The sequence below is a fragment of the Ambystoma mexicanum genome, chromosome 2q (assembly GCF_040938575.1).
Source record: "Ambystoma mexicanum isolate Mex_15411 chromosome 2q, UKY_AmexF1_1, whole genome shotgun sequence".
Classification (NCBI taxonomy): Eukaryota; Metazoa; Chordata; class Amphibia; order Caudata; family Ambystomatidae; genus Ambystoma; species Ambystoma mexicanum.
This window is the reverse complement of record NC_090924.1, coordinates 432,839,003-432,866,943: the sequence shown is the minus strand read 5'-3', so window position 1 is coordinate 432,866,943 and position 27,941 is coordinate 432,839,003. Positions and strand designations below refer to the sequence as shown.

The following is a 27,941-nucleotide window of genomic DNA, read 5'->3' as shown; positions in this document are numbered from 1 at the left end:
CGCTACGTTAATCTCGAGACCTAAGTCCTCGATAAACGTCTTTAGAGCATTTAGCTTTCTTTGAAGGCCGATAGGTGTTAGGTCCAACAAGACCATGTCATCGGCCTAGAGGATCCAGCTGATGTGCCTGCCGTTTACTTTTGGGGGAAAAGCTACTATTTCGTCAAATATGGCACCAACCTCAGAGATGTAGAAATTGAAGAGTGTCGCTCCCAATGGGCACCCTTGCTTCACGCCTCGTTCTGTTTTGATTGATTTGGAAAGGTGACCCTCGTTGTCAAGTCTGATCTGTATTTGGGTCTCCGAATAGAGTTCTTTGATGGCATGGATTAGGCAGCCTCTCGATTTCAATTTAGACCACAGAGTTTCACGGTCGACACCATCAAAGGTGTTAGCTAAATCTATAAATGCCAGGTAGATTTTATTACCTGATTTGAGGGCATATATTTTCAGCAGATTCAGCAGATGCAAACCTCCAACAGGGCCTGATATTCTATTGAGACATTGTTTTTATCTCTTGCTTTCGGTTTTATCATTTCTGTCGATATCGGTATATCCCCAGATCTTATACGAAGGCGGTTTCCACCTGGTTCCAACGCTATCTGCGTCTTCCATTGTCTTAAGGTCGACTGGTGACTCTGCATCCATTGCATTGTTACAACATTATGGTCGCTTTGCAGTGCTTTAGTTACATATAATGATTTGATATCAGGTGATATCCTTTCCGAAACAAAAAAGTAATCTATTATAGATTTCTGCTCGCCTGTTTCCCAAGTTACATTCGGTGGAATGTCACCTGTTATTGATCCATTCATCATATGCAAGGAATGGGAGGGCATTTCTTCTAACCACAATGAGCTTGTTTTTGTCTCCTTTTCTTTTGGGCCCTTTTTGTGACTATGTACTTCATGTTAAAGTCGCCACATAGGACAATTTGCTCGTTAGGTTTTCCAAGCATGTTGTTATCGATCGTATCTAGCAGTTCCTTTTCAAACTTTTGATGCTCCGTCGGGGCAGTATTCCAATATACATTTCATACATGCACTATTTTAGTTCTTCCCTTCTTCTTTGGCTTCGAGACCCACGTGTTGAATATATGGTGAGAGGTTATCTGCTGTTTTAATGCTAAACCCACTTTTTCTTTTTACCAGAATTAACTGGCCCGTTTGTTGCACAATTGCTGGATTTATAGCCACTTCATAGCTCTCAACACATGGCATTTTATCCAGCCATGTCTCCTGTAAAGATGAAGTTATACCATAACAAAACACAACCCAAAATGCAGAGGACACAGGTGGTATGTGGCACATGACAGCCGTATTACCCACACTAGGTGACGCCAGGTCGCCAATATGGGATACTGAGTCCTTTTGGCACAGTCTGGAGGTACTCGGACAAACTAAAGATCACTGTATACAATGCTTCCTCCAGGTGGCGCAAGTTGGAGACAAGACTTCAGAACGGTTAGAAGCCTGAGACTAGTCCAGCAGCTTTAGTTGACAACAGCAACCCCTGTTTGACTAGGCCTAAGCAGTGTTTCGTTTTTTTATTGGACTATCCCTACAAATACCTTGTGATTTATGTGCACCTACCTTTGGTTTTTATAGAATGGTATACTTCTAAACATGTTATTTGTTTGTCAAACTGCTCAATTGAAAGTAAATACGTCTATTGTGCTGACAGCAATGATTAGGAAACCAAACTGTGTGTTCATTGGTGTTCAATTATGATTTTTACTGTGGGAGGAAGAAATTCCCCCAATCCTGTCCTGAATGGGAGCAAGCAGCCAGCCAAACACGTCTCCTGGCTAAGCAGTGCATTTTACAGCACCCATGTGTATACAAAATTGCAAAAAGCCATACAATTTACAGGCCAGATTTAAACTTCTAACATCTCAACAAGTCACTCAACCTGCTGAGCTCCCTTGGTAGCTTTCTACATTAGGACATGTCACTCTACCTTCCAGGAATTCAACATCAGATCCGGATTCCTTATTGTGCTCAAAATCACTTGATTACCAACAGTGCAGTTCATATACATGACTTTAAAGTTGATGGTTTCATCTCCGGCCACAATGACACAGCTAGACGGACTCCTTTTTGAATGTGTATTATTTGAAGCTGAGCTGTGAGTGCCATCTCTTCTGCTAACCATCTCTTACTGCATATTATTTGAAGCTGAGCCTGGAGCGATGATAAATGTGTAGTTAAAGGGAAAATGTCACTTGCTGAGTGCAAACTATTAGGTGGTCGAACTATGAGTGATGTCTTCTCATTTACAAGTATCCTGTCTCTTACTTGTACGCACATCACGCAGAACAACAAGTTGCATGCCTTTTTCAAACAATGACTAAGAGCAGGTGACTAACACATGTATAACCCAACAGGAAGACATCTAAAATTAGTTCATGTGATGTGTTAGATGCTAAACCATTGAAGATGAGGGGCTAAAACTGACCCTCATACCCCCCTGCACGACTCTCGACACGTAGACAGTGAAACGATAGAGATGCCCCACTCTTAGGCCATCAACGCAATCATCAATGTATCACAGGTGTGAAAAGTGATATTCTCGTAGACAACCATTCAGACCAAACCCAATTGATGATTTGGACGACATGGAATTGACATCAATCAATCAGGTCGACTGACTGGGAAACAGGAAACCAATGACGTCCTCACTGACATCACAACAGCTTATAAATGAAGCACCTATTCATCCATTCATGAAGCTACACAGACCTGCACTAGTGTATTGCATATAGGCACGAAGCACATGCATATGATCCACTTAGGCAGAAGACAAACATACATACATATCTCTATACTCCTATCTTTTGCCAAAGCTGAAACAGCAAGATATTCATATATCTAGCTTGCACATGCTTGACTGCTACTAACATGGAGAAGCCATAAGGAATACTTTAGAAGTTATAGGCCTCTCAAACGAACAAGAAAGTAGAGACAGATTCTGACTGCACAGACAAGCCTACATGATCACCACAGATCGAGGCGAGCAGAAACTGGACATCCAGCCAAGGATCAAGTGGAAGCAGGAAAATTCCAGCTATCGATTTGGTGGGCCACCAGCACGAAGAAAAAAAGGAAAGGACCCTGCGGCGCCGGCTCCCGATCACAGAATTGAAAGGGAAAGAGGCATTGCAGGGACACTGTGCGTCTGAATGAAAGGTAAGTAGGGGGTTGCGGGTGTGGGCGGGGATTTGGCCAAGTGTGAAATGTTGAGGGGAGCTACCTGCAACATACCTTCAGCTATCCCTCCGCAAATACCTCTAACTCCCTCAGGGTCAGTCGTTTCTCAAAGAAACGAGTTGTGGGTAGATCTCGGTCTTCGGCTGGGGCCTCCCTCTGGAACATCCTCCCTGCCACTCTAAAACTTGAGGAGAACCATCTCTGGTTCCGGAAGCACCTCAAGACCTTCCTCTTTGCTTCTGCCTGGCCCCCCCCTCTCCCGTGCTGATTCTACTCTCCCTCGGCACCATGCACCTGGCCACCCTCTTCTCTCCGGGCCCAGGTACCTGCTCCTCTTGCCACTTGCACACACTGCCTCCGGGCCACCCCTTGCACTGTGGTCTGTATCTGTACCCATAAAGCACCCCGCTTTTTTTTCTTCCTGCACTTATCAGACCTACCCAGCATGCTGCCTTAAACCCTGCACTTACCACTTGCTGGCTTCACTCCCTCTGTTTGTTGCCTTTTTATTTATTAATTTACTATTATTTGTTTTTTTTTTCCTCCTCGCTCCGCACTCCGCTTTTGTTCCCCCTTCCCTGCACTTCACCCCCTCCCCCTCTACCATGCACTTGCGCGTTCTCAATGTCACTGGGCCTAGTAAGATCGTTGTTTTTGTTTCTCCACTGTTCCCCTTCCTTTGCCTTGTCGCGCTCTGAAACACTTGTGTATGAGCGCGATAGAAATAAAATATCAATCAATCAATCAATCAAAAGGGGAGAAAAGACCAAAGGTTAGTTTGAAAAAATAACCTTCGGTCATTTCTCCCTCGAACATTTTTATCTCTGTGAATCGACCCTAAATCCAGAAATTCGGGCTAAAATCCTTATAATTAGATGAGAGGGTTTAATTTCGTGGTCTCGACACACGTGACCCAGACAGAGACAACTCTTCCCAGAGAACCAGAGAGAAGAAGATACAAGTGTTGCCCACAATTCGTTAACTGACTGCACTCTCACAGGCTTGGGTGATCATAAAATGGCAACATTAGGGAACGCTTCGCACCTCCATGTTTTTTCTCATCTTGAAGAGGTACATTCAGTCTGAGAACTGGCTAGGGTCCCAGGGCTCGGAGAACACATTCTACCCAATACAAATTTGCCTTTCACATGGGGATATTATTTGTTGCATGGGCCAATAGTCTTGGCGTCCCTGCAACATTGTAGACCGGTGCTAGTAGAGGTGGTGCTAGGAGGAGCCACCGGACATGGCTAATGAATTACAAAACAAACCTGTACATTCTTTATACATAACTTAGCCGAACTGTCTGATAGGTTTCCGGGAGGGAACACGGATTTGTGATGTCACACCGGGATACAACTGGGCGCTCTAGATGAAACTTGTTCTTCTGGTGTGATCGCTAATAAATTACACTAATTTTGCCCCATGGCTGACTCTTCCTTTCTTGTGGCTGGGAGTTTCTGAGGGACCCAAGTGTACTCTGCTAATAATCAGGGTGACTGCTAGAGGAGCCCGGCCATGCTATACAAAGTGGTAGCAGAAATGGTCGCTAGGTTCTTTCAGCAAGAAACCGCCTTGTCCCGCTGCATGCCTGAGGGACTCTGTGGTGATCTATGGAAATCAATATCCATAATCACGCGTGAATGCAAAAGAGTTCTACAGGATCCACCTTTTGAGAATTCCTGCCCGCTTCCCGTGGGAATCCTATCGGACTGGACGGCAGAGTCGCAGGTTGTGGGAGAACTGGTGCCGCGATACCTTAGATCACGGAATGTAAGTATAGACTCAGCTATATGGCAAATGTTGGGAGAACAGATCTATTCAGTGGGTCGCGTGACGTTTCTTCTGAGGTGGTGTAAGGATACCTGTTTGTTGGGCGGTCAGTTTGGGTGGTATGCTTAGACGGCTTAGCTTGCGGAACAAGAAAACTTTGAAAGAAAAAAAAGAACATGGTGGTTTACCTGAGTATATTGGTTAGCGGAAAAGGCTACCTTACATTACGGATGGTGGCTTCCTAAGTTTCTCTCTGAGATGTAATCCTGTAAAGCGATGCTACAGAAGAGGGAACAAAAGATTGGTTGGTGGTGACGTCACTGATGAGGCTGTTCAATAGGATTTGAAGTGTACAGAATGTGGAGAAATTTGGTAGGCGATTTACCGTTTGTGGTTGAGAATCAGTGTTGTGCCATTGCGGCAGAGCATGAGGAGCACGCAAGTGGAATAAGCTTTCAGGGCGGAAAGCCACAAAGGGGCGGTGCGCGGAGCACACCTGTGTTTATGATGTTGAGCCGTAGAAGATGAGAAAAGATATGTTGTATTGATTAAAATCGGACATGTCGAAAAACCTTGATTTGAGGTCAAGTAAGTATTGAGGTCAAGTAAGTATTGACAAGTATTGTTTAAGGTAACGTGATGGGAATACGCCTCTTCAACATTTATGCAGGTCCCTTCCGCGATATCAAGACAAAATACACAAGTATAGCGCAGAATGGACTCGCGACACAAAGGGCAAGTTGGCAAAGCCATGGCCCAAAGACGGAAGCTTTTCCAAAGTGTGCAGCAACAAATGGTCACTTATCTACAGGCGACCTATAAGGGGAGTAAATTAAGCCACCGATTGACCTTACTAGGGTTCTGGAAAATGTTTCAGGTCGGGGAAAGGGATTTGACTCTGTGACATTGGATGCTGAGCCAACGGTATGCGTAGAGCGAACAGCCCTCGGCTGCCTCTTCCCCTCTTCCTCAAATATTAGATGCAGACACAGCAACAGAGAACAAGGGATTTTACCCCATGAAAGAATTAAAAGCAGCGTTGGGGTACACAAATCCCACATTTGTGCCACCCACGTATAGTAGCGGGGACGCACTCGATAGCGCAAGGCAAGCAAATAAAGCGACAAGGGACAATAGTAGCGAATGCAGGAAGCACAGCGAGATGCAAGCGAAGTTACAGGAGAATGACACAGGGAAGGCAGAGCTCGCTACGGGCCAATAGGTAGTCGCATCCAATAAATGGATAGGTAGACAGATATTGCTCAAATTGGATGGAAAACCAGCAAGCGAAACAGGGGACATGGAAAAGGAAGCAGTGCACAGCAAAGACCATGAGGAGGAAGCTAAAGAATGGGTGGAGATAATGGAGGAAGTGTATAGGAGAGAAAGGGAACAAAAGGAGGAGAATGAGAGATTGCAAAGGGAAAGAACAAGCAGAAATGTGAGAGAGAAGAGAATGAGCGAAGAAAATGGAGAGCTAGAAGGTGTAGCAAAGAGAAAGGCAGAGGAACAGCGGGAAAGACAAGTGCAGCTAAAGAGGGGAAAAAAGGAGCTTGGAAGTAGAGCGGATCGTAAAAAACGCCAACGCAAGAAAGAGCTTAGAACCAAAAAACAAGAGCAGAGAGTAGTAGGGATTAAGATGGATTTGACATTTTTAAATGAGGATGGGGAAGGTATACGGAGAAGGATAGGGGAACTCTATAGGAGCAGAAGAAGCAGCACGGCTGCCCCTTGGGCAGATGCGAGTGCTGAACCCTTGAAGAGGGGGGAACGCGAAGGTATAGATCGGACGAATTGAAAGCAGCAGGACTACATAATCCTAAGGACACTTAGCTTCAGAGACGACAGACAGGGGGACAGTGACAGTAGCAATGGGACCATGGGGTCAAACGAAGACTCACAGGGGAGTGAGGACGATGAGGAGGGAAAACACTTTCACCACCCCAGGGAAGTAGATCTAGACAGAGACACAGTATCGGTAGATGAGGAAGGCAGAGAAGAGGGAGACATCGAAGAGTGACTGTCGTGTCCAACGGGGGGCAGCGAGACAGAGACAATATCACTCTGTATGTGCAGATGCTTAGGACCAGGACGGAAAAGCACAGGGATGTCAAGGGCGTTCACAGCCACTAAACATATAGGGTGACAGGACGGAGAAGGGAGACTAACGCAGTTCCCATTATTGGAGAAGGCAGGTGGGTGACCTCAATATATACCATTGCAGCAAATGGACAAAGACAATTTAATATGCAAGCTACCTTTGTTGATGGCTGAGGCTGGCAAGTGGATCTATGAGCTAGAAAGACTGACAGCAGGAACGACATTAACGGTAGGAGGCATGAAAAGTCTACTCTCAGCCATTGTTGGGGAAGTAGCTGACGATGTATGGATAAGAGCAGGATACCCTGGAGTAACACCATAAAACACGACGCATGATGGTGCACCGTGAAATAAATGCAAAGCGGCCGTATGGCAAGCTCTAAGGGTGCAATACCCAGACACTTCGGACATAAGCACGATTATGGCACGCATAATGTGTGAGGACGAAGACCCAATTCAGTACATTCAGCAGATTCAAGAGAGGCGGCATCTTGAGACGAGAGAACCGTGGGACAAAACAGTGGAGTTATTTTATCATATATTATGTCTGGGGCTACCAGACCAAATGCAAAAGCAGCTTAAGAATCTAGTGGGGATAGAGGCTAAACCGTGGTCAGAGATCCAGCTAACCAGAGTGCACTTTTGTAGATTCATGCAAAAGAATGCGAGAAAGAAGCTTGAGAGGAAATGGAAGGAAGCAAAATTAGTGCAGAACAAATTATCCAAATAAACTATGGAAGGGTCGGTGCTAACAAGCGGAGAAGGAGTAGTTACTGAACAAGTGCAGAACAGACCACAGATGGCAGGGGGTGGTTTCGCAGGACGAAGTTATACGAACTAGTGGTCAAGAGGACGAGGAGGACAGCAAAGGCCATGGGGGTTAGAGGGTCCCATTGTATATTGGTTTTGTGGGAGACAAGGGCACATATCTCGAGTATGCAGAGATAGAGGGTCGACAAATCAAAATGGGGGAATGCAGCAACAACCCATCTACTAGACTGAGCTGAATGGACAATACACCCAAGACCATATGCAAGCACAGACATACGCGCCACAGCAGATGCACACCCAAGACCTGCAGACGCAGCCCATGCGCATGCATTACAGACACAGGGGCACATGCAGCTATCACAACCAATGCAACAAGCACCAATCCAACAGAACACCATAGCCATGACACATGCCTATGCCACATGACTCAACGATGCAGCTGCATACTCCAGTGCCATAACTGGGAGGGGCGGCAGTTATAGGTGGAAATCCATTCACGAGGACAGGAATGTCACTATATCTACAATAGGACAGCCCACAGACAGACCTGATGTGTTCGATCCTATCCATTAACCTAATCCAGCTGAGGAACCACGTATAGGGGTGACCATAGGTGACAAGTCTTTTTCCTTTCTCGTGGATACTGGGCAACTAGATCCTGTATTAGGGAGGGGAAATATCCAATGCTAGGCATTGCCATGAATGCGCAGGGATTTTCTGGAGTGTCGAATATGATTCCTTTTACTGACAAATTATTGCTTTCTGTAGGCGAGCACGACATGACCATGCGACAGTTATATTCCTGACAGACACCAGTGAATATAATGGTTAGAGACATGATGAGCAGGCTAAATATGACCATTTCGTTCACTGTCAGGGGGATAGAGTGTTCAACACCAGGAATTCATTGTATGAACATGTTCTAATACAGGGTGGAAGTATTAATTGTATGGCTCCCAGCGATACAAGGGAGGCTTACGGGGGAGGCTGCTACGAATACAAAACAAGTTCTTATTTAGACCAGAGATTCCCTTTGACGAGAAGGAAGTGAAGGTGATTCCAATAGAAATCGAGTCAGCCATAGTGAGAGACAAAAGAATAATATTGTATGGGACAGAGGACACCGAATGATCGTGGAGAACAGTGATTGAAGTGGGGGAAGGGATACAGACTGACGGATATGACAGATTAGCAATAATTCCAAGATGATCCATCGGACAATGAGGTGATATTTGACATGAGTATTATAGATTGGGTGGGAATACATTATAGGGAAGTGCCACAGAGAATGGCAAAGCAACCGCCACATTTCTTGAAGACTTAGGACGGGTACCCAGTGTCCTATGGACCACTAGTCCCTATGATGTGGGTTTGTTAGAAGGGATTGGAGTGGTAAAGATAAAGCTCAAACCAGGAGCTATTTTACCAAGCGTGAGGCAGTATCCCATATCAAGGGAAACAACTGAGGGCAATTATGAGACAATTGCTGCATTAGTGAAGCTGTGTACCCTGTGAAGGAAACTGGAGGGGCAGGGGTTCTTTATCCTGGACTTCCACCCTCTGAACCAAATAGTAGAGGCAGAATTTCCATTGGTTTCAAATCCAGCGACCATTCTGTACAGCGTCCCAATGGAAGCTACACACTTCACGGTGATAGACTTGAAGAATGCCTTCTTTTCTGTACCACTTCATGAATTACAAGACCAGACATTGTTCCTATATAGAAACCGAAAGTGTAAACATACACAATTACCACAAGGGTATTGTGAGTCACCATCTATCTTTAATAGGGTCCTTCAAATGGATTTAGGCAATATACAGATAGACAGTATTGTCCTACAATACGTAGATGACATTTTGATTTGCAGCAAGACGGAAGACCAGTGTCAAAATGACTCAGTGTATTTACTGACAGTATTTGCAGAAATGGGCTACAAAGTGGACAAGGTGAAATTACAATATTGCCAAAAGGAGGTGCTATACATAGGATAATTGATATCCCAAGGTGGGCAAAGGGTGACTGCAGAAGCGATTCACAGAACGCAGATGCCAAAGACAGTGAGGGAGATGCAGCAGTTTCTAGGCCTCTGTAATTATTGCAGAGTGTGGGTGTTTGACTATAGCCCATACACGAGACCTTTTGTTAAGTGGACTCAAGGAAGCACAGGAAGGGAATGGCAAGTTGTTATGGACATACGAGATGACTGGTGTATTTTGATAGCTGAAGAAAGCAATATGCACAGCTGCAGTGTTAGGGATTCTCCTGACTAGCGTGGCAAATTTTTCCTGTTCTCACATTCCAATGGCGTAGTGATGACTGTGGTACTCGCACAGAAGACCATGGCCTATTATAGTTGACGTTTGGACCCAGTGATGAGTGAACATTAGCCTTGTGAGCAAGCTTTGGCTGCTGCCGCATTTGCAGTAGAGAAGTTGGCCAGTGTCATGATCCCAGTCAGTGGGCGTAGCCCTCATTCAGGCTTTCAGGCTAGGCAGAGAACATTAGATGCAACAGCAGGTCAAAGGTGGGTGTTAGCCTGGCACACATGGCATTTATATCATTCTCAGCATACGCTTCCATAGACGTTTGTGATGTTTAACAGTAATTGCATACACTCAACATGGCCTCCAAAAGGTCCATTCATAAGTTGCAGCACGTTCTATTAATATTGCAGAGGGAGCTATTTAAGATGGAATGCGTGCTTTGTGTCTGCCCCGCTGACAAATAACCTATCATATCTTCCGAAGGTATTTTTTCCTCAGTTTTCCGAAAACCTGCAGACAAGACGGGGTATTTAAATTAACAGTAAACTAATTTTAATGGTTAAAGAAATAAGACTTTTACTAAGTATTTTACTTGGGTTCTTCAAGTTTTCACCTCACAGTTGTTTCCGTACTCTTCCCTGAAGGCTGCAGTTACTCTGTATAGGCGAACTTGCGTTTTAAAACGTTTTCTAATCCTGAGTAGCTATGCAGCCCTCTGCAGCCATATTTCCAGAGAATCTGCAAAAGAAAGGAAAAAAGAGCAAGTTATTAGAAAGAGAGATCTCTCCAACGTAGAAACTTATCCAAGCCCTAAAAGATTACAGTATTTTTACCAGCTACTTACCCCAAGACTCATTCTTAAAAAAAGTAAAGCCATTTTGTGACAAGAGACTATAGAATACTTCAACTACCCAAGTTACCATTGTTTCTTCATCTCAATGCGCCCCTGTAGAAAAGCAGGATGGAGAGCTCCATAAAAAATAAACACAGGTGAGAAGGGAGGGATTGAAAAAGTACACATCTCATGCAGTAGTATCTTAGTCAATCGATGTTATAGTGTCCTATTATTGTTGTTGTTGTTTAAACAGGAAGAGGAACCAAAAAGTGTCAAGCACCAGGTCCACAGGCTGAAAAGGCTTTACGCTCCCGAGGAGTCCAGGTAAGCATTACAGAACGCAAAGCCGTACTTAAAATACTGCACCTGCGTAATGGAAAGCACAGAAGTAGACCATTTATCCCAGATTCTGGGCGAGTTAAGGGCAGAAGTCCATGCAGCTAGGTCAGAAACCAATTCTCTCAGGAGAGAGTGTCTGGTTAACAGAGAAAGCACTGATGAATTGGGATGCCAATGATTACTGTCCCAAGCAGGACAAGCACCACTTCCAGGTGATGCTCCACAGGGTCAAGTTTCCCTGGCTAAAGTTTCCCTGGCTAAAAGAAGAGGATGTCGGCCCCTAACGGGGTGGTTGCAGGAAAAGGGAGTTCGTTATCGCTGGGGACACCCTTTCTCGCTCTCTTTCGAATACGATGGTGAGGAGTTCAGGCTCACGTCGGTTGAGGAAGCAGAAAGAGCTCTAAAACACCTGCAGGTCTCGGGGGGTGATGCAAATTCCGAGCCCAGAAGAGAACCAACAGGCCCATTGCGAGATTCAGCACCAAAGCCACCACGACGAGGACGGGCGCAATCCAAATGGAAATTCAAGAAACTTAACACTCCTTGAGAAACACTGATGGAATGCATAAGTACAGCAACTCTCAAGGCCCACGAGGGAAAGCCGGCTTCGATCTTACCCACCTCAGCACCACAAGCTAATAGTTGATTGGACATTTGTCATGTTAAAGTTAAGGCCATGGACCCATATAAGTTAATAGTTGCACTAAGCAGGCCGCATTAATTGTTCAAGTTTTAGGTTGAAAATATGCAATATCGCTGGAGAGGGGCCCCTTTAGTGTGGCCCTTCTATGAAAAGGGCGTCTCTTTCCCACACAAATGGGATGCTCCCGAGAGCATCTCGCAGGGGAGGGGAGGGAAGGGAGGGAGGGGGGAACAAGCAATCCTATAGAACAGAAAAATTGAAACGTTACAATACTTTACAAAGGGGGGTACCTCCTCAATATGGCAATAACCAAAAACTGGTGTGGGAAATAAAGCTACCTCAAAAGCTACAGATAAAAGGGGCACAACACAAGATCTATACTGGTCAGTATGGCTAGGACTTATGGAATCGTCTTCGGTTCCCTTAATGTTAAGGGCCTCAACTCCCCTCAAAAAAGATCAAAGTTAACTCGTCAATTTAAACAATCCGGAGTAGATATTCTTTTCATCCAAGAGACGAAATACACCCAAGGGGAAGAACGTAAAATTGTGGGCAGGGACATGGAAGACTCAATATGGGCATCAGGCCCGCGCAAGAAAGGAGGGGTGGGAATACTATATAGGAAATCCCTGAGCCTCCAAATAGACCACATACATAGAGATAAAGAGGGCAGGTTCGTAGCTCTGAAAGGCAGGATGAGAACACGTAAGGTTACTCTTTGCTCAGTATATGCCCCGAATCAAGCCCAGTCCGCCTTTATCGAACCATTGCTCGATTTCCTAGAGAACTGGCGAGAGGGCACCCTGATTTGCGGAGGAGATTTCAATGTAGTGGCAGAAAGAGAAAAGGATTGGCTCTCAGTGGCACAGAATGTCCATCCCCCCAGCCACTTACAAGGCGATAGATTTCGAAGCTTGTTAAGAGAACATCACCTAATTGACTCCTGGCGCACAACGCACCCAGAGGACAAGGAATACACCTTCTACTCACCCCCGCATCAAACGTTCTCGAGAATAGACTATATACTATTGGGAGCAGAGGAGGAGAGTGCTATCTTGAAATCCACCATAGACATTGTAGCCTGGTCAGATCATGACTTATGCACTGTAGAGCTAGACCTCGGCCCATCGCCCACACCCGAGCGCAGATGGATTTGTAATGACTTCTTGTGCAGAGACCCAATATTTAAAGAAACCCTGGCAGATGCCATCACTAATTATTTTGAAGATAATGATGTTAATGACATGCCACTAAACACAGTATGGGAGGCAGGAAAAGCCACGATTAGGGGACTCCTCATAGCAGAGGGTGCCGCCAAAAAAAGGCTTAGGCAGCTCAAAGAGAGGGAATTGAGAACAGAGATAACATCTCTAGAGAAAACTCTGAGGCAGAATCCAACTCACGAGGTAGACTTAATGGACCAAATCAAGGGACTTAGGGGAGAATTGAGAGACATATGGCAGGGCAAGGCACTCACGCAGCTTAAGTACCTAAAGCAGAAGTTCTTCGAAAAGGGGGATAAGGCCCACACAATGCTAGCGAACCGACTTAGAAAGCAAAGAGCGGAAAGGGCAGTCCATAAGATTAACGATGAATCGGGCTCCCTTCTCACTGGTCCACAGGACATAGTCAACCGATTTGCTAAGTTCTATTCAGAACTATACACAACAGAAGGAGATGAGCATGCTCCGGCTATACATCCATATTTATCCGCTCTCCCCCGACCAACAATAACAGAAGAACACCTAGGAGTACTAAATAATCCAATCACCACCTTTGAAGTTCAGGGAGCGATTTCGAACCTAAAAGCGGGCTCAGCGCCGGGACAAGACGGCTACACACCAGCCTTCTATAAAACTAATAGTACCTCCTTGACCCCATTCCTTACTAAATTATTTAACTCAATTTTGGAGACGGGCCAGGCACCTAAATCGTTTAATGAATCCATAAGTATTGTAATTCCAAAGGAAAATAAAGACCCCCTGGAATGCTCATCATATCGCCCTATCTCCCTTATTAATGTAGACGCCAAAATCTATTCTAGCGTCCTAGCGGCACGGTTGGCGGTAGTCTTGCCACAGCAAATCCACACCGACCAGGTCGGGTACATAAGGGGAAGGCAGGGAGCGGACAACATCAGGAAGACCCTGGATCTCATGGCGACACTGCGAGAGGCGGGAGAAGGCCCCCTGCTCCTATCGATCGACGCCGAGAAAGCGTTTGATCGTGTGGAGTGGCCCTTTTTACGGGCAGTACTAAGATGGGTCGGCCTAGGAAACACATGGATCCAAGGGGCCAAAGCACTCTACCATTCTGCTCAAGCTAGAGTATCTATTAACGGTGTCGCCTCGACGTCATTCACCCTAACACGGGGCACGAGGCAGGGTTGTCCGCTATCCCCCTTAATATACGCATTAGTTATTGAACCATTTGCCCAGGTCATAAGATCAAGCCCCCTGATTCACGGAATTCCACGAGGAGGAGAGGAATACAAATTAGCTATGTTTGCGGATGACATCTTATTATACCTCACCCGACCCGTTGAATCCATACCAGCCCTCTTTCAAGAGATACTCTGTTATGGGGCTCTCTCGGGCTTTAGAGCCAACCTGCAAAAAACCATTGCGGTTCCACTAAAACCTGACATCGCAGCTCTGGAGCGATTGAGGGCGGACTGGGGATTCTTGGTGCAGTCCCATTCTGTAAAATACCTGGGCGTAAACATAACGGTTCCCATATCAGGCCTATTCGAAGCCAACTACGTCCCACTATGGGAAACCATCCAAGCAGACATACGTAGATGGACGCGGTTACCGTTATCTTGGGCAGCCCGCTTCACCTCCATAAAAATGAACATCCTACCTCGTTTATTGTTCCTGTTTCAATCCCTCCCCATAATAATACCGGAGCCGTTCATGGCGGAAGTCAAACGAGCGCTCCTAAAATATCTCTGGGCTGACAAGAGGTCAAGAATTCCATATTCTACAATGATTCAACCCAAAGACGCAGGGGGTATGGGATACCCAGATTTAGAAGAATACTACAGGGCATCACAGCTCAGAGTTTTATCAGACCACCTCTGGGAAAACCCCGAAAAACAATGGATAGCCATAGAAAACGACATTTTTGCACCAGTCACGTTGGGAGAATGGATGTGGGTTCCTCTACCAGCAATGACCCGTAGGATAAGAGAACACCCAATTCTGAAGGTCTTATGGTCTCTATGGCGCCCTTCCCGAAAAATGGAAGGGGTCACAACATGGCCCTCCCCTCTCAGTCTCATCTGGGCTTCTCCCATCCGTGATCTCATAGCAGAGGTACAGCACTTTCAGCCTTGGCTCGACGCAGGGCTGTCGCGGGTGGGCCAAATGTGGAAAGAAGGCAATTTTATTACGTACGAAGAAGCGAGAGAACCAATGCGTGGAAACGAGGTGACCCCTATGCTATACCTGCAGCTAAGAAGTGCCCTGAACGATGCCAGGTGGGGCACAAAGTTAAAACGCCCCCTCACTCCATTTGAGCAGATAATAAGTGTCCCCCAAACAATGAAAGGCCTGATCTCACGCATGTACAAAGCCTTGCTCACGAGGGGTTGTCTGAAACGCCCCCAATCTGAAGCCAGGTGGGAACAAGAGTTAGGCCTCACTGAACAACCGAAAACCTGGGACACCATTTATAGAGCAGTGTGGACATCATCCATCTCAGTCCAATACAAAATGCACAATGCACGCTTATTGGTCAGATGGCATTATACTCCCCAAAGACTGTCCAGGATGTTTCCCGGTACGTCTCCACTCTGTTGGAGAGGATGTGGTGAAACCAGTGATTACTGGCATCAATGGTGGAGCTGCCGAGTAGTGCAGACGTACTGGAAGGAGGTCTTGGGCTGGATACAAGCCATAGATGGAATACACAGGGACTTAACTCCGATCCTAGTCCTGTTCGGAGTAGAGCCAGACGGAGAGGATTCCAATGCAATACTTGCACACATGCCCCGCAACTTAATGTTAGCAGCAAGGGTCTGTCTGACAATAAAATGGAAATCCCCAACCCTGCCCACAAAGAACGACTGGGTCACTAAAGCGCACGCCATCTTTGAAATGGAAAGCCTCACAGCAGCAATCCAGGAATCTAAGAGGAACATAAATACGATATGGCTGCCCTTCTTAGAATTCTACTCAGCGCACAGGGATACCATGAGACGAAGCAACAGACACACACTGACATGAGCAGCAAGAAACATACAGAAAGTTGCCCCCACTAGCTAGCTAGCCCACACAGAATAGCCAACAGAATGAGAAGTTAAGCACTACACCCAACACGAAAGATCTCATTTGGTAAAGTTAAAAAAAAAAAAAAAAAAAGCACCACACAAACTGTTTGATAGGACTCGACCATATCTATATTTGAGCAAAACCAGGGGAAGAAGGGGGGGAAAAGGGGGAAGGGAGGGAGGGAGGGGGGAGGGTAAGGGGGGGAGGGGGGGCACAAGTGTTAATTTAGTATCTATGTGCAAGTCATCCTTTTCGTTGTCTGTTTTTACTGCCTGTTTAAGCCCATCAACACTAAGAACGACTTAAGATACAAGCATTACTGTGATTGACATGCATTATTTGAAACTTGTTGAAATGCAAAAAACATAAGAAAACAATAATAAAAATATATTTAAAAAAAAAAACTGAGATTCAATAGGTGAGTTTTATTTCATGACCTAGTAAGGTCAATATTTGCTAAGTAACTGAAGTGTTGTGTGGGCTTTCAGTCCGAAACATCCCATCATGGTCACAGTGCTGCCTGCGCTGGTGGGTACCAGAATCCATAATTGTGAATATGTCATCCACAGGAAAACTCTGGAGGACCCTGTGAGCGATGGGTACAGCTCAATTTGCCAAATGGTGGTGTGTGCCCAGAGAACACACTAGCGGCCCTTTAGCTGTATGTTTGGTTATCCTTTTGTTCTGGATGGCGGGCCCTAAAGGAAACCTGATGGGCACTGTGGGTTGGGGAGAAGGAGGAAGTAGGCTCTACTTTCCACAAGAAAGGCTGCAGGGGCTGATTCCTTCATTCCCGTACAGCTCAACTAAATGCTTTATCTTTCATCTGCCCCCATAAACGAGTACTGGTACTCTCCTTCTTTTTGGATAAGTCCAGGTAATCAGTATGGTAAAAATGAAGTGCAGGTACTGAGGGCCGGTAAGGACCATTAAAGGCACTGACCTTGGAAAATAGCAAACCAGTCAATTCAGTCGTTCTGTTTTCTCCCCATCGCAAATAAAGACACTGACCCCACCCCACAGTTGTCATAAAATGGAACTAGAATAGTAACACCACTTCAACTCTACTGATTCAGTATAACCCTAAAATTCTAGTAGGACTCATCAGGAGCCACAGTCAAACTTTCTTTTCGCCAACCTTTCAATTTATAGAACTTTAAATCACCCTCAAAAACTATAATGCACACAAGAAGCAGCTCTTTTCCTCTATTATGTACTGCGCACTGCCAGGAACTTTCCCAGTGTCCCTGCGCTTTCATCTAATAGAACACAAAGCCAGGTGTCAATGCCACAAACCATATAGAACCATACCAGCACTGAGGACTCGCCCTCATGAATGCCACATGTTTAGTAGCTGCCTTTCCCTTATAACCACCCTCTTTTGTTCTTGCAAAATCACACGCCACAAGGTCACCATACATGTCAGAGATGCACTATAAAAGACCACTTTACCTTATATTGCACTTACCATTACTTTGGGTAATAACACTTTTACAGCATTTATAAGAGGGAGGTATCTGCCATGAGGCACTAAATAAAAACGTTATATGATTATTGTTATTATTGTAAACTTGAAATAATGGACCACAGTTAGACAAAACATTATTACTAATTAACTGTTTATGGCACTCGCAGAAGGACACATTAAGGAAGACAGTTGAACTGTCATTTTGGAGTTGCGGCGTGTCTGTTTAGCTAAGGTGCCATTCGGGGTGCTGTGGGTTGTTCCTTAAAGCTTCTTGATAAAAAGGGACGCTTGGGGGAGATTTCAGACTGACTGTTCATTTCTTTTGTTATGTAATTGTTTATTCATTGTTTTAAAGATACAGAAACACATGATAACGTGTTCAATGAAAAACGTACAGTAAAACACGTGTAAGACTAAAGACCCTTGGCATTTTTTTAGATGCCTTTTTGAAACTGTTGAATATGAGTTGACTTTATAGGGCATATGCAAAATCTTTGTCTTCTACCTACTCTGAACTTGCAGAGTGTCATCTTTTTAACCAGCTTGTTAAAATATATATATTTACTGAAACTAGTTTGCCCTGTTGACCCTCATTTGATGTGCCACCACCCAGCGTCCTCCCTGTTCTATTTGTGCCCCCCTAGTTTTCCCTCCACCGCCCCCTAATATTGATTTGTAGAGACGTGCCATCCATGGGGGATTTGGGTTAGTCTCATCGCCTGCAAATGAATGTCCTATACCATATGCTCGACTGCGAGACGGAGGGAGCCAGTCCCCTGTGTCTTTGTCCTGCAGCATGGATAATCAAGGAATGCACAGATATAACTTGCCTTTCGCTTCAGTTCGGTTTATAACACATCTTTGCATGCACAGCGTTTGGTATACAAGTGTAGCAGTTGTTTCTGTCCTTGATCTGATCTCTTGTTTATTGCACTTTAGGATCTGTCACCAACCGAAGAGGTCCCCTCGCCCCGACCTGCACAATGCCGTCCCCGTCCAACCAAGCGCAGACCGCTCCCCGCAGCGTCCGAGCCAGCTCCCGGTCACCCCTGGTGTCAGACGGTGTTGCAGGCGCTCCTACTCAGGTACAGTGATTGTGATGCCACGTCGGCAGAATTCCAAAAGATGTACCACCTCTGCATTCGAGTGACGTGACTCTCTTTGGTTTGAAAGTAAATGAGAATAGCAGGAATGCATGCAGAGCGTTTAAAATGAACGAGTGCAAACGGCGTCTGCAAAGATATGGAGTGAGAGAGAATTAATCAAGAGAGGCCACACATTGGATACATATGTATTAAAAAAGGACCACCGCTCACCTCCGGAGATAACCTCTATGAATTTTGCAGGGTGAAAGGATACAGTGCCATGCACAACTTCCGATAATGTGCACAAAAATACCTGCCTTGCTTGTGTGAGACGCTTGCAGCGGTGCTGTCTTTTTGTGGTGTGTGTGTGTGTGTGCCCGACCGACCAGCCTTGTTCTGCTACCGGTGCCACCCATTGTGTTTGAAGGAAGAATGCACTGCTGCTCTCTCGATAATTCCCGTTCTTTATGCTATTTACAGGAACATGTACAGATATTGCACCTGTTCCAGCAAGTCTGACGAAATCTTTTCATATAACGGCTCCAGGAATTTACAACTTTCTTGTATTAGCATACGCATTCTTTTACATATGTCACCTTAAAGAGGATTCCTAAATTACAGCATGTTCCCCATCCCACAATACCCCTCGCTGCAACCTTCATCTTATGCGTGCGTTTTTACCTCTTTGTTTTTGGTAGTCTGCTTTTCAATACAGTAACCGTGTGTTAGGCAGAAACCTGTGCAGTTCCCTCTGGGACCACTGCAAAAGATTTAAGACTACAGGTGTTTGGCAGTAAACCCACTTGGTAGTCTGTACCACACAGATTCACTTGGTAGTTGTGGCTGAGCAGTCAGACTTCCCTCAAGAAGAGTTAGGCAGTATACAGAGTATTCACAATAGGTCAAAACAACACAGTAGAACAAGTAAGCACTGACCAGGGCTTGGTGTAAAAGAGATATAATTATTTATTTAAAACCACATCTAGAAAAACACGCAGGCACTAATAGTAAGCAATTCAAAAACACGGTCACTAAAAGATATACCCTCCCTTAGAAGAATATTAGACAAGTCTTAAGTAAAGCCCCACTTATTTTCAGACAGCGGTGAGCGCTTAACGCAGATGGCACTCTAATCATTCGTTTTAAAAGGGAGAGAAAAGCAGAGAATAAATTGAACCAGATCCCAACACTTTTTCACGAACACAACAAGAGAGGAAGGCAAAGTAACACAGTGAGTTTAGAGTCAGTAGGCCGGATCCACTTTAAGAGGATCAAAACGAAATGTGTCCAAGGTCACACGGTTGCAGTGCAAAAAAGTCTTGTAACGGTTCAAAAAGGAGTTGGACCAAAGAAATGGACCAGTTAGAAGGTCAAGGCGGCCAGCCCAGTCCAGAAGGTTAAGGGGTTATTATTACCTTGTAGCAATCTTTAGAAAGGGAGGTCTGGCGGACAAGGTACCTTAAAGTGGTGAGAATACTCCAGCGGGGGCAGTTTTTCCTGGCAGTGGATGCAAGTCGGTGCTTTGTCCGGGGGAAGAGAGGATCTCGTCGGGGAGGAAGACAGGAGTCCGTTGCACTGCCAGGGAAGAAACCAGCCGCAGTGTTTCTCAGGTAAAAGGAGCGTTCCTTTGATTCGTGGTCCAGTGGTAAGTGGCTATCCGGTTGCCGGGGTGCTTGGCACGGGCAATTCAACCACAAGCCGGTCTGGGGTGCGAAGAGAAGAAGGTAAACTGGTTGTGCCCACCAGTCAGGGGAAGAAGCCTCTCCAGCCAGGAGATCTTCTCTGTCGTCGGGAAGTGGTGAGTCGGTTCCGCAGGGCTCCACCGGTGGTGTAGTCGTGGTAGGTCGGCTCAGCTTCTCCCTCGTCGGATTCTCAGGTCCTGTGGCAACTTCTGAAGTTCCAGTCCCCAAAGCCCTGCTTTTATGCAGCACACCCCCATTCACTCAGCCTAGCTGTCAATCAAACATGCTAAGTGGTGAGCCGGCGGGCTCACCACTTTGGCCAATCACTCAAGAGTGCGACTTGAGTTACCAAGGTAACTCAGTCCAGGGTGCCTAAACCCCCTCCCACACCCACTGTGGTACCCAGACAGAGTGGCACCACTTTTGGAGGCTTCTGTGGAGAAGCCCGCCAAAAAGTGGAACAAAGGGCTCGACTTGGGTTGGAGTCACAGAAGAGAACACAAACGCCATTTTAGAATCGAGTCCTGGCAAAAAATACCAACCGGCGAATTAATATTAATTAAATAAACCGGCGGTATGGTCGAGGCTATGAGAATTAAATAATTAAAGTTGGTAGCCTCGAACAATGGGAAAATCCCATAGGGATATATTCGCGGTCGAATATAAAAAGTAGTATCCACTGCCACCAGCCAAAACTCGATCAGGGGGGACGGAGACGTGCCCCCTCGACTAACAGACCCGGGGCAATCGAATTGCCCCGACCAGTTCGTCCACAATATGATGGTTTGTACTGGTTTCTGTTAATAATTTGGGACTAGTAAAGCCAATGGTGACTTTACATGCCCTGGGAGACAGTAGTCAGTCCCAGGGTATGGAGTCTATGGTGGGATGTCACTATGACACCCTTGTGTCACTGCACGGAGGGTGCTGTGTAACACACATAGTAAAAACACATGAGACCCTATGGAGTAAAGGACCCCATAGCCCATAAAACACATTAACAGTCAAAGGAACACCATAAATCATGTCCAAGAGTGGGAGAAAAAGAGTCTCACTCTTGGCAGGAGAGAAAAAAACAAACTCCAGAAATCCAGCAAAGGTGCTGGGGGACTCACTAGGTTAGGAAATTCAGCCTAAAGAGAGAATTCTCCGCGTTCTTAGGCTATGTGTGGAGGAAGCTTATTCTCCTCTAACTGAATGAAGTTCGGTTGGCTGCTTGGCAACTAGTTATACTGCTAAGCTCCTCAGCTGTCACCACATACACCGTTGTAGACCCTGACACGGCTGTTCTTATCTCCTGGGCGCTCACACCAGTGCCTCGAACACACACTTGGACATTGGACTACCCGGGATGCCATCGCTATCCCACAAGCTCACATGGAAAAAAGAACCAGGGCTCAGCCTGCTTTTTAACCTTCTAATTATCGGACCTCCTGGGAGGGTAAGTTGGGACCAGATTGGTCAGGGAAGAAGGGCCATGGCAGCAGGAGGGGGGGAGCATAAAGAGAGAAGCAGGAATGTGTGGGTTGTTCAGATGAGCGGGCGGGAGGAGAGCGGGGCAGCTGCAATAACGACCACTGTTGGGACAAAGCCCTTGACCACAAGGGACTACATTAAACCAAGGGGCAGTGACCCCAACTTAGACAGCTCCTGCATCAGGGGAGCCCAGACTAAGCCCCGTTAAGGCGAACATGGAGGCTAGACTACCCAACTACCATCACTCTCCAGTGGCTGGCTCGCCCGGAGAAAGGGGGCTGAGTTTAGCCCTCTTTTTAAAACTTTGTATGATTGTAACACCTCCTGGTTGAGGAAGACCGGACCCGATTGGTCAGGGTAAGAGGGCCAGTGGCATAAAGAGGGGGAGCATGAAGAGGGTAACAGAAAGCAGGAAGGTGTTAGTTGCCCATGTGAGGTCAGAGGAGGACGAAGGAAGGAGAAGCGGAGCGTGGAGGCGTTTTTGGAGCAGGTGAGGTATTGTTTTGTGAATGCAAGGGTACTGTGTTGTGATTGTGCATGAGACATTAATGAGTGTGGTTAGGAAAGAAAGTGTAACGTGTGCATGTTGTGGTAAGTTAGAAGGAGGCGACAGACTAGGGTTTGCTATTTCAATAAGTATTTATTATAAATAATATGAAAAATGCCTTACGTTCCCTAATCTAAGGGTTTCCCCCACCTAACTCAACTAAACTAGGGTGCTTGTCGTCCCTTTTTTAAAGTCCAAAGCAAAAGTCTGTCCTCCGTCCAAAAACGAGTCTATGCTGACCCTACCACTTATACTAAATAACTAAACACCAGGATAATGGCCCTTTTCTCCTGGGATGTTTTCCAGAAAGGTAATGTCAGCACAGGATCTTCAAATGGGTTCTAGCTACTCCTTTTATCGTTTGTGATAGTCCGGATATGTCACTCCTTCTCCCCTAGGGGGAGCCCCTTCCCATGAGGCCAGGGGGGGATGCTGCTACCCGATAGTTCCCCTGAAGCTAGTACTCAGGCGGAGGATAGCTCAGGGGCAACACATTAGTCTTGGAAGCAAGACAATACAGTGCAACGCAGGTTCTGCACCCTTAAACAGTTCATTCAATGATTTTATGGGACTTTTCCACTGCCGTTTATTTTTTTCCCTTCGTTTCTCAAAGTCCTCGTTTTAGGTGTCTTGGCACCTGAATAGTCTTCCACTCTATTCGGCCCAATTGTAGTGTGTAATCTTTCTCCTTCTGATATCATTTTCACCCAGTGCTTATGTCCTATTGTCTTACTATCTTCTGTTTATTTTCTCCTCACTGGGATCTGTGTAATGTACCCAGTGACCAGTTTCACTCTTCTGATAGTTTAGGTATTCCCTGGGACAAGTAGGATGAGTTCCTGAATGATTCTCACCCTTCGTATTAATTGATCCTTCACTGGGACAAGTAGGCTGGTTGACTGAATATCTTCTCTCACTTATTATCATCTTCTGTTTACTTGGGACATAAATATCTCCTGATGATTGTAAACTATGCAACAAGATACCCAAAGGCGTTCCTATTACAAGGCATAATAGCAACACAGGTATGGGATATCCTCATACCCTTTATGGCATGGGTAGGGATACCCAAAGAGATTGTGACGCACCAGGGAACAAACTTTACGCCTCGACTAGTCCAGCAAGTGTCTGGTTTGCATGTTGCCTACCTCCTTATCCAACTTCTACTTTTAAGGTAAGCCTTGTGATCTTCCGATTGATCCCCCATGATGTCCTGCGGCCATGCACTGCAGCAATCCGCCTCTCAAGCGCCCCTCATATTCCCCTCCCCATGCCTACATCATTCCTTATGCTGCTTGGTATTGACCCTAAGAGGATGCAACTGATTGCTCAGTTACCCACCCGAGACGGGAGGTTTTGAGGTGCTTCCGGAACCGGAGATGGTTCTCCTCGAGTTTCAGGGAGGCTGTTCCAGAGGGAGGCCCCAGCCGAAGAGAGATCTACCACCAACTCGTTTGGAGAAGCGACTGACCCTGAGAGTGTTGGAGACGGATGAGCGAAGAGCTCGAGAAGGGAGATATTTAGGAAGAGAGAGTTGACGTTGTGGAGTTCCCCTGGCCCCAGAAGGCCTTGTGGACAATGCAGACAGTTTTGAACTTAATCCTCGCAGTCACTGGGAGCAAGTGCAGAGATTTCAGTCCTGTAGAGATACGATCCCTGGGCTTCAGGCCAAGGACAAGTCTTGCAATCCTGTTCTGAGTTGCAAAGGCCAGAGAGTCGAAGCAGGCAGATTTAGAAAGAGGCTGTTGCAGTAGTCCAGCCTAGAGTGAACCAGGGCTATGGAGACAGTGAGCTTCTGTGGGAAGGTGAGGAAAGGAAGAATACCTCAAAGGAGGTGCTGCTCGTAGTGTGACTTCTTAGAAACGTCACAGATGTGAGGAGAGAAGGGGAGTTTGGAGTCGAAGATGACCCTGAGGTTTTTAGCCTCACAGGTGGGAGCAGGAAGAGTGCCAAGAGAGGCCGGCCATAGAGTGACCGGAAAGGAGGGAGCAGGTGTGCTGATGAGAATCTCGGTCTTACTGGCATTGAGGCAGAGATCATTGGCGGCACACCACTCCTGGATAGCGGACAGTGAGTCGGAGATGAGAGAAGGAGAAGAAGTAGCGGAAGGGAGCCTGAAAATGAGCTCAGTGTCATCCGCATAGCAGTGAAAGTTGGGGCAGAGCGCGGCAATGCGGTGGGCAAGAAGTGGCATGTATTGGTTGAACAGCCAGGGAGAGAGTTTCGAACCCTGGGGAACAAGATTGAGATAGAGGAGAGGAAGGACCCAAGTTGGACCTGGGAGGATCGATCGGAAAGGAAAGTGGTTAGCCAAGCCAGTGCCTGATCGGTGATACTCAGGTTATCACAAAGACGGTTGAGCAGGATGGCATGGTTGACCGTGTCTTTGGCAGAAGAGCGATCAAGTAAGATGAGGACACAGGGGGTGTTGGAATCAAGGTTGGACAGCAGGTCTTCACGGATGTTCAGGAAAGCAGTTTACATGCTTCTGGCAGTTCCGAAGCCAGACTGATGGTCATGGAGACGGCCAACAGATTCGGTGTGAAGATTAAGCTGGGAGATGGCCAGCTTTTCTAGGAGTTTCCCCAGGAAAGGAGTGATGGAGATTGGGCGATAGTTAGCCGTGCAGGACGGATCGGCAGAGGGTTTTTAAAGAAGAGGGTGCACAAGGGAGTGCTTCAGGGGGGAAGGGAAGACTCCAGTGGCGAAGGAGTGGTTGCAGAAGTCAGCCAGAGCAGGGGCCAAGGTGTCAATGTGGTCCTTGATTGTTTTGGAGGAACAGGGGTGATCCTGTTTTGACGAGACTTTTGGACTTGTCTAGAAACCTTGTCTGGGTAGAACAGGGGAAAGGCAGAGAAGGAGGGAGGAGAGGTGGCCGAAGAAGGGCCAGAGGATGAGCATAGAGTAGAGGGGGCAGGGGAGAGAAAGAGAGAGAGGACAGGATGTCCTGAGTTTTTTAGATGAAATGAGAAGCTAGGGCCGTGCAGGAGGCCTGGTAGAGAACAGGAGCGATAGAGACTGCAGCAGGATTGGCCAGCTCCTTGCAGATTTTAAAGAGTTCAACCCAGTTGTTAAATGCCGCAGAGACACAGACTTGGATGTGGGCTCTCTTCTTGGTGCGGACAGAGAGCCAGTATTGCCTTTGGAGCAGGCGGCAGGCCAGTTTGTCAGGGGAATGAACCGAAAGCACGCAATTTCCTCTCAGGCACCCTGCACTCGCGTTTAAGGGTGGCGAGGTCTGAGTCGTAGCAGGAGTTGCATTTGGCTTTGGGCTCAAGCGGATCCTCACGACAGGGGCAAGAACATCAAGAGTATCAGATATAGCAGAGTGGAGCATGGAGAGTGCTGTGTCAGGGTGTGAGTTAGCCAAAGAGGGAGGGGGGGGTGAGAAAGTGGCGGCAAAAGCCTCAACTGACACACGCTTCATGGGTCAGATAACCGAGAAGGTAGGTGGCAGTGCTGAAGTTGACTTGGCCTGAGGGGTGGAGAGAATGAGCTGGGAGGAAAGGAGAACGTGATCGCTCCAGGAGAGAGGAGTGGTGAGAGGGATAGAAAGGGGAAGGTCTGTAGAGATCAGAGCATCCAGATTGTGCCCTGCAGAGTGAGTCAGGCCAGAGGGGAGGATAGAGAGTGAAAGATAGTCGCAGAGGTCGCGAAAGAGGGCAGAGGAAGGACAAGAAGCATCCAGGTGGATATTAGTCTCCAAGATCGAGGAGTTGAGTGGCCGAGACCAGGAGGGAAGAGGAGAGGTCCACCCATTCAGAGAGGAAGGAGGAGATCTGGCCAGGTGGCCGATAGATGATAGCCACAGTAAGGGAATGGCTAGGAGAGAGAGAGAGAGAGAGCCTGCAGACGAGGCATTCGATCCTGTATATCCCTGAATTTGATGATTAAGGTCTGCGTAGTAATGACAGAGCTGGGAATCCACTCAGGGAAGATCAGGGCTACACCCCTCCCAGAAAAGTTGGACCTGGGCACGGAGAGGATCTTGTAGCCATCAGGGAGGAGAGTGTCAAGCCGTGAACCATGTCTCGGTGAGACCGAAGACATAGAGGTCAAGTTCTTCAAGGAGGCGACAGATGTCAGAGGATTGTTTGACAGCTGAGCGAGAGTTTAGAGTGGCAATATGGAGATGGTTGCCGTCCTTCAAAGACTTCCGGGGAGGGGTACAGATCAGAGTAATGCTGGTGTAGAAGATGCCCGAGGGGGAGGGGCAGAAGAGGAAGGAGGAGAGGGCATGGTAGCCAATGAGGAGACAGCAGGGGGAGGCAAGGAAGCCGTGGAGGGAAGAGAGGGGACAGCAGGAGAAGGAAGGAAATTGAAGAGGTGCGGGAAGCGTCTATCAAAGAGGAGAAGACTTGGCCTGAGGGCCTTGGACCAAGACAGTACCCTTCAGGTAAACATTAATGATGACCTTAGAGGAGTGAAAGGAGGCCAGGAGGGCCTCCCACCGGGTGCATCATTAATGGGAGAAGAAGAGAAAGGAGAAAGCACAGAGACCATGTGAAGAGTCCATAGGTCTGGCGAGGGAACGACAAAGAGGATGTCGGTGAGGGTTTGCCTAGAAGAAGCACTGGTATAGGTGTCAACGATAGGGAGGCCTGGGTTGGTGACCAAGATTTCCTTTTTAAACTTCTTCCTACCAGATTTAGTGAGGAGAGCAGGATAGTCGATAGAGAAGCAGTTAGAAAAGATAGGAGAGACAGAGAGCACCATAAAATAGCTGGGGAGAGGAGAGAGGTGGAAGGGGGGGGCTGAGGGGTGGGTAGGGGCGGGGGAGAACACTAGGGAAGGATACAGTGAGGGGTGCAAGCAGATGAGACAGAGAGATGAGCCAATAGTAGACAATTGAACAAAACGGCAAGGGCTCAGACAGTAGTAGAACAGTTTATCAGGTGAATTCTATGCCAAGAAGGCAAAAACCAGAGACACCACTAATTTCACAATGTAGTTTAACAGCGGAGAATGGACACCTAGGTCCGATCCATCCTCTGCTTTTGACACAGTCAACCATGGCATCCTGCTCAATCGCCTCCGCGACAACCTTGGTATTACTGTTCAGGCCCTGGCCTGGTTGACCTCCTTTGTAACCTACTGAGTCTCTCAGATCCAACTGGGGTCTTTCCTCTCTTCTATCTCTCTACTTGGTGTGTTCCCCAAGGGTCTAACCTCTCTCCCTGGCTCTTCAACTTCTACCTGGCACCTCTTGCCCACTGCTTTGCTACTTTCTGCTCCAATTTTCAATGTTATGAGGATGACACTCCGCTCTCTTTCAGGCTCCCTTCCACCACCTCTGCTTCTTCTCTCATACCAGACTGGCCGCAATTCAGGAATGGTCCCTCTCTCTCTCTCTCTCTCTTTCTCTCTTTCTCTCTTTCTCTCTTTCTCTCTCTCTCTGCCCATTCTGGGCCCTCTTCCTGCTCCTTCCTGTGAGACTAAGAACCTTGATGTCATCTTCGACTCCAACCTCTCCT

General features: G+C 46.8%; 1 protein-coding gene across 1 annotated transcript in view; it reads left to right on the top strand.

The window, feature by feature from the left end:
- The window catches only part of HDAC6 (histone deacetylase 6), a 1,945,770-nt gene that overhangs the window by 65,642 nt on the left and 1,852,187 nt on the right, over positions 1–27,941 (top strand). The window contains exon 2 of the mRNA XM_069647471.1: positions 18,617–18,762. Coding sequence (XP_069503572.1) covers positions 18,661–18,762 — 102 coding nt within the window. The 5' untranslated portion in view covers positions 18,617–18,660. The remainder of the gene's footprint in view (positions 1–18,616; positions 18,763–27,941) is intronic.